This window comes from Rana temporaria, chromosome 13 (assembly GCF_905171775.1).
Source record: "Rana temporaria chromosome 13, aRanTem1.1, whole genome shotgun sequence".
NCBI lineage: Eukaryota > Metazoa > Chordata > Amphibia > Anura > Ranidae > Rana > Rana temporaria.
The window spans coordinates 102,589,310-102,602,600 of record NC_053501.1 but is presented as its reverse complement, the minus strand read 5'-3'; the positions used below and the strand labels follow the sequence as shown (position 1 = coordinate 102,602,600).

General features: G+C 50.3%; 1 protein-coding gene across 1 annotated transcript in view; it reads right to left on the bottom strand.

Annotated features, from left to right (window-relative positions):
- The window catches only part of MTMR11 (myotubularin related protein 11), a 141,525-nt gene that overhangs the window by 13,291 nt on the left and 114,943 nt on the right, over positions 1–13,291 (bottom strand). The window contains exon 16 of the mRNA XM_040333753.1: positions 11,984–12,256. Coding sequence (XP_040189687.1) covers positions 11,984–12,256 — 273 coding nt within the window. The remainder of the gene's footprint in view (positions 1–11,983; positions 12,257–13,291) is intronic.

Sequence of the window (13,291 nt, the reverse complement as noted above, 5' to 3'; positions counted from 1 at the left end):
GGAGCATTGCTGACTCCTCCTGCTCCACCAAGGCACTCTCCCCAGCCTCGAGCAGGCGATCTAGTGTCCTCTCCAGCATGAACAGTATTGGCAGCACGCTATTGAGGCCAATTTGCTCACTGCTGACCATCTTGGTCGCCTGCTCGAAGGAGGACAACACTTGGCAGACCTGGTTTATCTGCCCCCACTGCGCACAGGCGATGAAAGGGAGTTGTGGTGAAGCCCTCTGAGTGCCTAGTTCCATCAGGTACTCCCTCACCGCCCTTTGCTGCTCCCACAACCTCTTCAGCATGTGGAGGGTGGAGTTCCACCGCGTCACACTGTCCACAATCAGCCTGTGAAGGGGCAGATTGTACTTCCGCTGCAATTTGGACAGGGACGCGGTAGCGGTTGGGGAGCGCCTGAAGTGGCTGGCAATCCTACGCGCCTTTGCCACAATGTCACTCAACCCTGGATAAGTGCGCAGGAACTTCTGCACCACCAGGTTGAGGACATGTGCCAGACAGGGCACGTGCGTCAGACTGCCAGCATGGAGGGCGGCGAGTAGGTTGCTGCCGTTATCGCAGACAACCATACCTGGCTGGAGCCTTCGGGGTGTCAGCCACTTCTGGACCTGAGCTTGAAGTGCTTTCAGCACTTCTTCTGCAGTGTGTCTCCGGTCCCCTAAACTAACAAGCTGGAGCACGGCCTGACAGCGCACGTGCCCCACACTTGAGTAGCTACGGGGGCGCTTGCTGGGAGGCTCAGCAGCTGCGGAGACAGTGGCTTGAGGGAGACCAGCAGTTCTCCCCTGGACACCCCGGGGCGGCACCACAAGATCGGTTGCCGACGATCCCTCACCGACGCCTCGGAGGGAAACCCAATGGGCCGTGAAGCTGATGTAGCGTCCCTGCCCATGCCTGCTGGTCCAGCCATCCATTGTCAGATGAACCCTGTCGCTGACAGCGTGATCCAGCGACAGGGTTACATTCTGAACAATGTGCTGGTGTAGGGCAGGGACACCAGTCCTGGCAAAGAAATGGCGGCTGGGGACACGCCATTGGGGTTGGGCCTGCTCCAACATCTGCCTGAAGGGGTTGCTGTCAACTATGTTGAAGGGCAGCAGATGTTGGGCAATAACCCTTGCCAGGAGCCCATTGAGGGAACGCACACGTCGGTCTCCAGGGGGGAAGGGAGTGGTGCGGTCAAAGGCGTCTGAAATCGACGCCTGGCGCCGGACGGCAGTGCGGGACACAGACGTGGAGGGTGCTGTGGAAGTAGAGGTCTGGCTGCCGGTACCAGTACCTCTACTAGAGGGAGCGGGGGGGCATGACCTGCTGGAAACAGATGAAGATGTGGCAGGGGCTGCTGTACCCTGCTCACTTGTGGTGGTGGCGCTGCTACCACCACCACGCTTCATCTCCTCATACAACGCCCAGTGGTTTATCCTGAGGTGCTGGTTCAGGGCTGTGGTACCCACCCGAGCCAAACACTTCCCTCTCTTCACCCTCACTTTACAAATCCGGCAGATGGCCACGGTAGGGTTGTCTGCCACCAGGGTAAAGAAATTCCAGACAGGTGACTTCAGCACCGCCCTCCTGTCAGATGGGGTGACGCTTACTTGCACCTGCTGGGATTCGGTGCGCACAGGTGGAGCTGCCTGCTGCTGCTGCTGCTGCTGCTGCTCCTCCTCCTGACACCTCCTGCTGCCATCACCAGTGGAGACCCTGACGATGGTCTCCCTGGTGGTGACCTGGCGCACCGTTTCACCAGGGTGCCTACCTTCCCCGTCGTCACTGACGTAGTGAGCCGACGCGTCAGATGGCAACCATGATGGGTCACCCTCTTCGCCCCCAGAGATGTCAGACCAAGGGCTGAGATGTGTTGGTCTGAGGGAACCACGTGACATGGAGCCTCTAGCCTGGCTCCGCTGTCCCCTCACCCACGCCTGGGTCTGACTAGGTGCTGCTGTTTCCTGCACCAAAACAGCAGCACCAGTTTGAAGGGATGTCTCTGGGATACTGCCAGCAGGTATCCCATCCTCCTCATCCATCCCTTCAAAAAGGTCCTGACCATCAGGACAGAGCTGGAGGTCTGCCTGATGCATGGCCTCCCCCAAGAGATCCCTATCACTGTCGCTGTCGAACAGTAAGATGCTGGACTCTTGGGGGCTGGGGGGGGGTAGTACAGGCAACGGTGTAATGGTGGTACTACTGTGAGTCGGGACCGACGACTCAGTGGCACTGCTGTGCCCCATGTAGTCCACCACTACTTGAGCCTGAGATGGCAATATCGGGCGGCTGCCCGATGGGAAGAACTCCCGGATCAGGCGTACTCCCCTTGCACCCGATCCTCTACCACTAGTAGGGGCACGAGAGGTACCCCGTGCTGGCAGCGATCCAGCACTGGGAGTAACTCCCCTACCCCTACTGCCACGGCCACGGATGCCGCTCATAATTGCTGATATGTGTGTGGGGGGGTTAAACTTTATTGGGGGGGAAAATGTGAACAAAATGTGTTTTTGTGTTTTTTTTACAAGACAGGCACGCAGACAAAGACGTACACAGACAGCTACTAAACTATAAGAAAAGTAGTACACCAGACAAGGACTACAAAATTAAAGAAAAAAAAAAAAAGCACTAAACAAACACTAACTTTTTTTTTTTTTTTTTTTTTTTTTAAACACAAAACACAGACACTAAACACACACTAAGCTAAGCTAGATGAAATAAATGTACACTAACAGTGTGTACACTTACTACACAAAATTTAACTAAACTGAACACAAAACTTAGCTTTTATAAAAGCTCTTTAGGGAAAACTAAACAAAATTTGAACTGAGATGCCTATCAAATATCACTGAACAGTGAACCTGCAAGATCTGACAGTAACACAAGATGAACAAAACTTAGCTTTTAGAAAAGCTCTTTTATAAAGCTCAGATCAATATGTGTTCTGAAATCTCTTGCAAATATAACTGAACAGGGAGGATTGCAGGATCAAACAGTAACACAAATGAAAAAAACAGCACAAAACAGCACAAAACGTAGCTTTGAAAAAAGCTCTTGGGTCTATTGCTTTGAAAAAAGCAGTTGATATACTGGAAAAGATCCACTGGAATCACTAAATAGCAATGCTGGTGATGATCTAAATCAATCAAGAACAAAGACACAGGAAACCAGGAAACCAGGAACACAGAAACAGCCTCCACACTCTATAGCAAGCTTCTGAATCTGCAATGAAATGGTGCTGGGAGTGAGCTTATATAATGTCCATGCAGGCAGGTTCCTATTGGTTGCTAACCTGTGACGAGTGTGGAAGGAGAACTCTGATTGGCTCTGATGCAAAAGGGCGGAGCAAATAATCGCGCAATATTCCTATTGCCGAATATTCGCATTGCGATTATTCGGCAATATAAAATGATCGCTTCAGCTACTCGGCCCAATGGCTCTAATCATACCAGCAATGCTTTCAGACGTCTATGGAGATCACTAGGATGTGATCTGTTTTAAAAATGAAACTGTAAAAATCGCTCTGATGCGGAAGATCGGGGCGAGGAAAATAATCGCGCGATATTGCGTTTGCCGAATAATCGCATTGCGATCTTTCTGGAAAATTCAATGAACGCTTCAGCTACTCGGCCCAGGGTCTCTAATGATACCAGCAATGCTTTTAGACGTCGATGGAGATATCTAGGATGTGATCTGATTCAAAAAAAAAATTGTAAAAAATCGAATATTCGGAATTGCGAATATTCACCGCGAATTTCGAAATATAGCGCGATTTCTCGAATATGCTATATTCGAGTCGAATATTCGCAATGCGAATATTCGTGAGCAACACTATTTACCACACCTCAACGCAATGCACAATGAAGAGAAAGCTGGAGTCATTATAGGAGTTAGTGGCTGCAAAAGAAAAAAACATCACTGATGCCAGTGACCTGGCAATAATAACACTCCTACATTGGTGTCAGAGACCACAATGATAATACTTAGCATTGGTGTCAGTGTCTGCATTAATACACCCAGTGTAGGGTGTCAGACACCACAATAACAATCTTCAGCATTGGTGTCAGTGGCCACACTAATAACCCCCGGCATTGGTGTCAGTGGCCACACTAATAACCCCCAGCATTGGTGTCGGTGGCCACAACAGTAACCCTCAGCATTAGGCCTCATACACACGACCGAACATGTCTGCTGAAACTGGTCCGCGGACCAGTTTTAGCAGACATGTTCGGTCGTGTGTAGGGCCGACCGGACCGGATTCCCAGCCGAGCGGACAGGTTTCCAGCGGACAAATGTTTCTTAGCATGCTAAGAAACATGTCCGCTGGAAGCCTGTCCGTCGGACATGTTCGGTCGTCTGTATGACTCACCGGACATGTCCGCTCGGCCCGAAAGCCCTCGCATGCGTCGAAGTGATTCGACGCATGCGTGGAAGCATTGACCTTCCAGGGTCGCGCACGTAGCCGCGGCCACGTCACCGCGTATCCTGTCCGCGGGGAATTTGGTCTGATGGTGTGTACAGCCATCAGACCAAATGATCCCAGCGGACGTGTCCGATGGAAACAGTCCGTGGACCTTTTTCATCGGACAGATCCGCTGGTGTGTACGAGGCCTTAGTGTCATGGGCCACAAGAATAGCTCCAAGCATTGGTGTCAGTGACCACAATAATAACTGGTGGCCACAATAATAATCCTTAGCATTGATGTCAGTGTCTGCAATAATAACCTCCAGTATTGGTGTCAAAGACTACAATAATAACCCCTAGCATCGGTGTCGGTGTCCGCAAAATTAACCTTCAGCATTAGTGTCCATGGCCGCAATAATAACCCCCAGCATTAGTATCATGGGCCACAAGAATAGCTCCAAGCATTGGTGTCAGTGACCCCAATAATAACTGGTGGCCACAATAATAATCCTTAGCATTGATATCAATGTCTGCAATAATAACCCCCAGTATTGGTGTCAAAGGCTGCAATAATAACCCCCAGCATCGGTGTCGGTGTCCGCAAAATTAACCTTCAGCATTAGTGTCCATGGCCGCAATAATAACCCCCAGCATTGGTGTCAATGGCCACAAGAATAACCAGCATTAGTACCGGTGTCCACAATAATAATCCTCAGCATTGATGTCAGTGTCTGCAATAATAACCCCCAGGATTGGTGTCAAAGACTGCAATAATAACCCCCAGCATCGGTGTCGGTGGCTGCAATAATAACCTTCAGCATTAGTAACAATGGCCACAAAAATAGCTTCAAGCATTGGTGTCAGTGACCACAATAATAACCAGCATTAGTACCGGTGGCCACAATAATAATCCTTAGCATTGATGTCAGTGTCTGCAATAATAACCTCCAGTATTAGCATAAGTAGCAGTGCTGTAACCACCCCCTCCCCTGCACTGGTGCATAGTAAGAATGCTCTTTAACCCCCTATTGGTGGTCAGTGGCAGTCATTTTTAAACTCTGCCCCCCAACCACTGGCAGTCAGTGCAGTGGCAGAGAAATGTAACCCCCTATCCTACACTCGGTGGTCAGTGCACTCTGCAGCAGTGAAAGGTCAGTGGCAGTGAAATCTGACCCAAACACCCCCTTCCTTGCATAGTCAGTGGCAGTAAAATCTGTATCTGCAGAACAAAGTCCGCTGACACCCGATCTCGCCCGCCTCCGCACTCCTCCGATTCTGCAGACAGAGGAAAACCCTATTATTCCTTCTGTCTGCGGATCGGATAAACACGGACAGACGGTCCGTGTTCATCCGATCCCCCCATAGGGGAGAGCGGAGAAAAGACAGGGCGGTCCCTGCACAGTGTGCGGGGACCGCCCTGTCATCCGCCGGCTCAGCGGGGATCAACGGAGCGACCCCCGCTGAGCAAGCGGAGGTTCACGGGGCGGATCATTACTGATCCGCCCCGTGTAAAAGGGGCCTAACAGTGAAAATTGGTTTAGAAAAATTTTCATATTTATCAATATAGCAGGCTCGATACCAGGACCTAAGGCAGGGGTGCCCAACCTTTTGAAGAGTGAGGGCCACTTAAGCAACTTGGTAACCAGCCGCGGGCCACAATGAGCGGAGCGGGTGGATGACAGGTCACGGCTACTCTATAGGCCCTCTGATCCGCCCTGATGGAAGGGGACGAATTCCCTTCTGTTTTTCGGATTGGAGGTAGGTGGGCGTAAACGGACACCTGACTCTCTGAAGAGGTGAATTGAGGGTCCCATTTGGTTGGGCTGGTTGTGTGAAAAGGGCCTAAGACTGCTTTCACACTGATGTGCTGCGGTTTACCCACACTGCGGGTGCAGCGTAGTGCACCTGTGTCTATCCTGAGGGTTAGCTGAACTTTGCCGTAGACTCCTCCTGTGGCAAAAGCCAGTGCTGTAGAGGAAACATTAAGTTATGGGGCTCTTCTCCGCAGCCATTTTCTTCCTCTATCACCAGCTTCATTTACACCACTGATGCTGTGGTATGACAGGTCTGCGATCTGGGCTTGCCAACCCGCCATTCCAGAGCAGGAGGTCGCGGGCCACATCAGAGGGCTCCGCGGGCCACATGTGGCCCCCGGGCCACTGGTTGGCCACCCCTGACCTAAGGCAATGAAACATGTTATACTGAGGTCTGCAGACTGAGGGGCGGGGAGTCAGGTTGTACATGGTGTCACCCTCATTCCTCTAAAATGTACCAGTCTGCTAAAAAACATCCGGATTTAAGTCTATTGCTTGTGCCAGTCATTCTTTCTCTAACCCAAGCACAATTTATAATGAACACAATCATAGTGAATATCTAACCATCAGCAGAGACTTTCAATTGAGCTTCAAAGGACATTAAAACATTGCAATTAAGACTTTTAGCAGTAAAAAATAAACAAGACATGTCAGCACTTATCCAGAATATTAAAAGCCAAAGATGGTTAATTAAACATCCGTACTGTTGTGAAAACTTTCCCTAGTCTGGTGATTTAGGGCCAGATTCACAAAGCTGATACGACGGCGTTTCTCCTGATACGCCGTCGTATCTGTTGTTCTATCTATGCGGCTGTTTCATAGAATCAGTTACGCATAGATATCCCTAAGATCAGACAGGTGTAATTGTTTTACACTGTCGGATCTTAGGATGCAGTACCGCGGCCGCCGCTGGGGGGAGTTTGCGTCGTAAACCAGCGTTGGGTATGCAAATTAGGAGTTACTGCGGATCCACGACGGTTTTTCGCGTTCGCTACGTCGCCGCTAGTCTAGTTTCCCGTCGCAAAGTTAGTCGTTTTTTTTGGTGCCCTAACTTTAGTCAGCAAGCGTATTGCTGTCTAAAGTATGGCCGTCGTTCCCGCGTCGAAATTCAAAATTTAACGTCGTTTGCGTAAGCCGTCCGGGAATACGGAAGTACGCTACGCGCGTCGCCGTTCAAAAAAATTACGTCACGACGCACAAAGCACGGCGGGAGTTAAGAAACGGAGCATGCGCAGTAGGTCCGGCGTGGGAGCACGCCTAATTTAAATGGCACACGCCCATTTAAATTGGCCCGCCTTGCGCCGGCGTAGTTTTCATCGCAAGTGCTTGGTGAATCAGGCACTTGCGATGAAAAATTGCGGCGGTGTAACGTATCTAGGATACGTTACGCCGCCGCGATTCTACATGAATCTGGCCCTAGGTCATTGGATTTTAAAAAAGTCTGTCAAAGGCTTTAAAGCATATAAAAAAAACAAAAAAAAAAACGAGCTCAGCCTGCAGGTAAATGAATAAACATTTTAGTTTGGGCGTCTCTGACTGCAGAACCAAAATCATCACAAAACGGTAGCGCTACAATAATAACAAGAATGTATCCAAAAGGAACCTAATCCAATCCAAATCCGAATATAAATTGTGCAAACCCACCAGCAGGGGGCAGGATAACGCAGAACATTTATAGAAGCTATGGTTGGAGGAGAGAAAGTAATAAATGCCTTCGGCATTCCTGCCTGCGTAGCCAATAATTAGCTCCACCACTGACTCATGGAATAAATTACATAAAGCTTTTGTCACAAAAATATTTTACTTAAAGGGTCAGTCAACCCAAAGCTGATATGTCAGTGTTTGGTAGACTTTAGACCAGGGCTCTCCAAACATTCAAAGCAAAGGACCAGTTACTGTTTTTCAGACTTTAGGAGGGCCGGACTGTGGCCAATAAGAGTAGAAGGCCCCAGACTTGGTTGTCAGTGGGGGTAAAAGTATTACATAATGCCTGGGTATTGGTATTAATGGGAAGAATAATCTCCATCCTTGGTGTAAATGGGAGGAATAATGCCCCATCTATTGTGCCAGTGGGAGGAATAAGGCCCCATCTATGATGCCAGTGGGAGGAATAATGCCCCATCTATGGTACCAGTGGGAGGAATAATACCCCATCTATGGATCCAGTGGGAGGAATAAGGCCCCATCTATGGTGCCAGTGGGAGGAATAATGCCCCATCTATGGTGCCAGTGGGAGGAATAATGCCCCATCTATTGTGCCAGTGGGAGGAATAATGCCCCATCTATGGTGCCAGTGGGAGGAATAATGCCCCATCTATGGTGCCAATGGGAGGAATAAGGCCCCATCTATGATGCCAGTGGGAGGAATAATGCCCCATCTATGGTGCCAGTGGGAGGAATAATGCCCCATCTATGGTGCCAGTGGGAGGAATAATGCCCCATCTATGGTGCCAGTGGGAGGAATAAGGCCCCATCTATGGTGCCAGTGGGAGGAATAAGGCCCCATCTATGGTGCCAGTGGGAGGAATAAGGCCCCATCTATGGTACCAGTGGGAGGAATAAGGCCCCATCTATGGTGCCAGTGGGAGGAATAATGCCCCATCTATTGTGCCAGTGGGAGGAATAATGCCCCATCTATTGTGCCAGTGGGAGGAATAATGCCCCATCTATTGTGCCAGTGGGAGGAATAATGCCCCATCTATGGTGCCAGTGGGAGGAATAAGGCCCTATCTATGATGCCAGTGGGAGGAATAATGCCCCATCTATGGTTTCAGTGGGAGGAATAATGCCCCATCTATGGTGCCAGTGGGAGGAACAAGGCCCCATCTATGATGCCAGTGGGAGGAATAAGGCCCTATCTATGATGCCAGTGGGAGGGATAAGGCCCCATCTATGTTGGCCAGTGGGAGGAATAATGCCCCATCTATGGTGCCAGTGGGAGGAATAATGCCCCATCTATTGTGCCAGTGGGAGGAATAATGCCCCATCTATTGTGCCAGTGGGAGGAATAATGCCCCATCTATGGTGCCAGTGGGAGGAATAAGGCCCCATCTATGGTGCCAGTGGGAGAAATAAGGCACCATCTATGGTGCCAGTGGGAGGAATAAGGCCCCATCTATGATGCCAGTGGGAGGAACAAGGCCCCATCTATGATGCCAGTGGGAGGAACAATGCCCCATCTATGGTGCCAGTGGGAGGAATAATGCACCATCTATGGTGCCAGTGGGAGGAATAATGCACCATCTATGGTGCCAGTGGGAGGAATAGTGCCCCATCTATGGTGCCAGTGGGTGGAATAATGCCCCATCTATTGTACCAGTGGGAGGAATAATGCCCCATCTATTGTGCCAGTGGGAGGAATAATGCCCCATCTATGGTGCCAGTGGGAGGAATAAGGCCCTATCTATGATGCCAGTGGGAGGAATAATGCCCCATCTATGGTTTCAGTGGGAGGAATAATGCCCCATCTATGGTGCCAGTGGGAGGAATAATGCACCATCTATGGTGCCAGTGGGAGGAATAGTGCCCCATCTATGGTGCCAGTGGGTGGAAAAATGCCCCATCTATGGTGCCAGTGGGTGGAAAAATGCCCCATCTATGGTGCCAGTGGGTGGAAAAATGCCCCATCTATGGTGCCAGTGGGAGAAATAGTTTTCTATCTTTGATGTGAGTGGGAGGAATAGCGCCTTGAGGGCCGTATAAAGGCAAGCAAAGGGCCACATCCCGCCCGTGGGCCGGAGTTTGGAGACTATTGCATTAGATGGGTAAATACCCTAAGGGCCCATTTCCACTAATGTGTTGGAACACCAACATACTAAGGCAATGCAATTGTGTTGTAGCATGCTGCAAAACATAGTAGCAGTGCCTTAAACTGCGTTGGGTTACAAAAAAAAACATGTCATGTCTGATCTTCAGCACCTTAGGGTGCGCTGGTAGCCCATTCATTTCCATGAGCTGCCTTAACACAAAGAGCGTTAACGTGCAACATAACACACATTAACGCACATGCGCTAAGCAGATAAGTCAGAGAGGTTTTCTACTACTTGGGAACTCTAATAGTTAGATCTCATTGAGTTCTTGCATCACATTCATGCTGTAACAAGACTTTTCTGGGGTAGTTACTTTATCTAATTCAGGTAATTACTGACATGTGTGGCAAAATTCAGGTGGATCTTACTACCACCTCAGTGAGGGCACTGACAAATTCATGTACCCACCACTGACAGGTACGTGAATTGGGTGCAGGCAGCGACACTTTAATTGCTGCGCCCCAATTGAATTCTATAGGGTGTCTAAGATGCCCTTTATAAATTGCCCCATTCCACTATGGAGCTGGCTTTGTACACAGGGGAACTTGGTAGAACTCCGTACCACCACCTCTAGTCATCATGACCCTTGGGGGGGGGTGGCTGCTCACCACAATCACTATGGCTGTGTGGAAGTGTCTATCAGAGCCAGCGGCCTGTGGGCTGTAATCGGTTTCCAAATAGTTAACCAGGGGACGCAGGGGGTGTGGTTACCAGTAACCTGATTGGCTGAAGCAACATCGAGGGCGGGACTCGGGAGAAGACATCGAGGGAGGATGGCTGACCCGAGAAAGGTAAGTGCTGGGGGACGGGGGAGGCAATCTGGCGGTTTTTGTGGAGGCAAACTGGTGGCAATCGATGGGCACAGTGGTGACAATTGATAGCACAGTGGCTGCGTTTGATGGCATGGCACAGTGGCTGCATTAGATGGCATGGCACAGTGGCGACAATTGATGGCACAGTGGCTGCGTTTGATGGCACAGTGGCGACAATTGATGGCACAGTGGCGACAATTGATGGCATGCACAGTGGCGACAATTGATGGGCACAGTGGTGACAATTGATGGCACAGTGGCTGTGTTTGATGGCATGGCACAGTGGCTGCGTTTGATGGCATGGCACAGTGGCTGCGTTTGATGGCACAGTGGCGACAATTGATGGCACAGTGGCGACAATTGATGGGCACAGTGGTGACAATTGATGGCACAGTGGCTGCGTTTGATGGCACAGTGGCGACAATTGATGGCACAGTGGCGACAATTGATGGCATGGCACAGTGGCGACAATTGATGGGCACAGTGGTGACAATTGATGGCACAGTGGCTGTGTTTGATGGCATGGCACAGTGGCTGCGTTTTATGGCATGGCACAGTGGCTGCGTTTTATGGCATGGCACAGTGGCTGCGTTTGATGGCACAGTGGCGACAATTGATGGCACAGTGGCGACAACTGATGGGCACAGTGGTGACAATTGATGGCACAGTTGCTGCGTTTGATGGCACAGTGGCGACAATTGATGGCATGGCACAGTGGCGACAATTGCTGGGTACAGTGGCTGCGTTTGATGGGCACAGTGGTGACAATTGATTGGCACAGTGAGGCTGCAATTGTTTTTTTGTTTTTTTTTCGTTTGTTTGCGCCCCCCCTCCCCCAAAAATTTTGAGCACCAGCCGCCATTGGAGGGTGTGTCTGGGTAGAGGGGTTTTGGGGGGTCGTGGTTGAGTTCCAGCATCTGTTGTTTGAAAAGGAAAGCCCTGGGCACAGTAATGCTGGAACAGAAAAGGACCTACTTCAGACTGCTGCCACAAAGGTTGGAAGTACACAGTTGTCTAAATGTCTTCAATATTTCAGAAGGGAGTCTATTTGGCCATAGAGGTAGGTGTCACGGCCAAGTGTCTACATACAGTTGATTATATTGTGAACTTATACTGGATCTTCATCTGCCAATTTCCAGCCATGTTTAGTTACCTGTGCCATGTCTGTGGTGTAGCGCAAGTAACATCTTTTCCATAGCGTGACCCAAGGCCCCACACTTATAGGAAGTAGAAGGTCCTCTGCGGGGCTGTAAGTGGCGACGTTACTCCTAAATGGTTTTTCTTCTTCCAGTAAACTCTCAGCAGACTGGGCACGGCGAGCCGTCCGCTTAGACACTGTACCGATTTTCCTTGGGAATAATGGAGACTGTAGGACGAGGGAGCCCTTGGAGAGCATGTACACACTGCAGTTGTTGGAGACATTCATCTTGAGAAAAGAAAAAACACAAGTCAATGCACTGTATTGATATAATAGGAGGTATATACCGTATTTATCGGCGTATAACGTGCACTTTTTTCCCCTCAAAATCAGGGGAAAATCGTGTGTGCGCGTTATACGCCGATCCCCGACGTCTCTGAGCTCCGCCGACAAAGACCGAGCCGAGTGTACTGTGCACTTGGCTAGGCTCGGCCACGATCGGCTCCGCCCGCAGCCACAAGAGAAGCCGAACACACCGGAAATCCGGCTCTGCACAGCTCGACCGAGGCGCCAAACTCAAACACACAACGCTGCAACCCCCGGCAGACGGACGCGACGGACACCGACAAGGCTGGACGGACCGGCAGACGAAAGCGGCGGACAACGACAAGGCTGGACAGACCGCCAGACGAACGCGACAGACACCAGCCAAAAGGCTGGACAAACCCCGCGCAAGGCCGCAGACGGACGCCGGACAAGGCCGCCGATGGACGCCGGGCAAGACAGCAGACGGACACCGACAAGGCTGGACGGACCCCGCGCAAGGCCGCAGACGGACGCCGGACAAGGCCGCCGATGGACGCCAACAGCAGATGGACACCGACAAGGCTGAGCATCCAAAATGTATGTTTTTTCCTAAACTTCCCTTCTAAGCTTGGGGTGCGCGTTATACGCCGGCGCGCGGTATACCCCGATAAATACGGTACTATATCAGGGCTTGACAAATTTGCTTGGAATCTAGGAGCCAGACAAAAATGTTAGAAGCCAGGAACGCGCTCCCGTCGCGTCGAGCTCGCACGCAGAAGCGAGCGCATACGTATACGCATATGAAAGCGGTGTTCAAACCACACGTGAGGTATCGCCGTAACTCAAAACATGCAACCTGTAGAATTTTCTAAACGTCGCCTATGGAGATTTTAAAGTGTAAAAGTTTATCGCCATTCCACGAGCGGACACAATTTTTAAGCGTGACATGTTGGGTATCAATTTACTCGGCGTAACATTATCTTTCACAATCCAAAAAAAAATTGGGCTAACTTTACT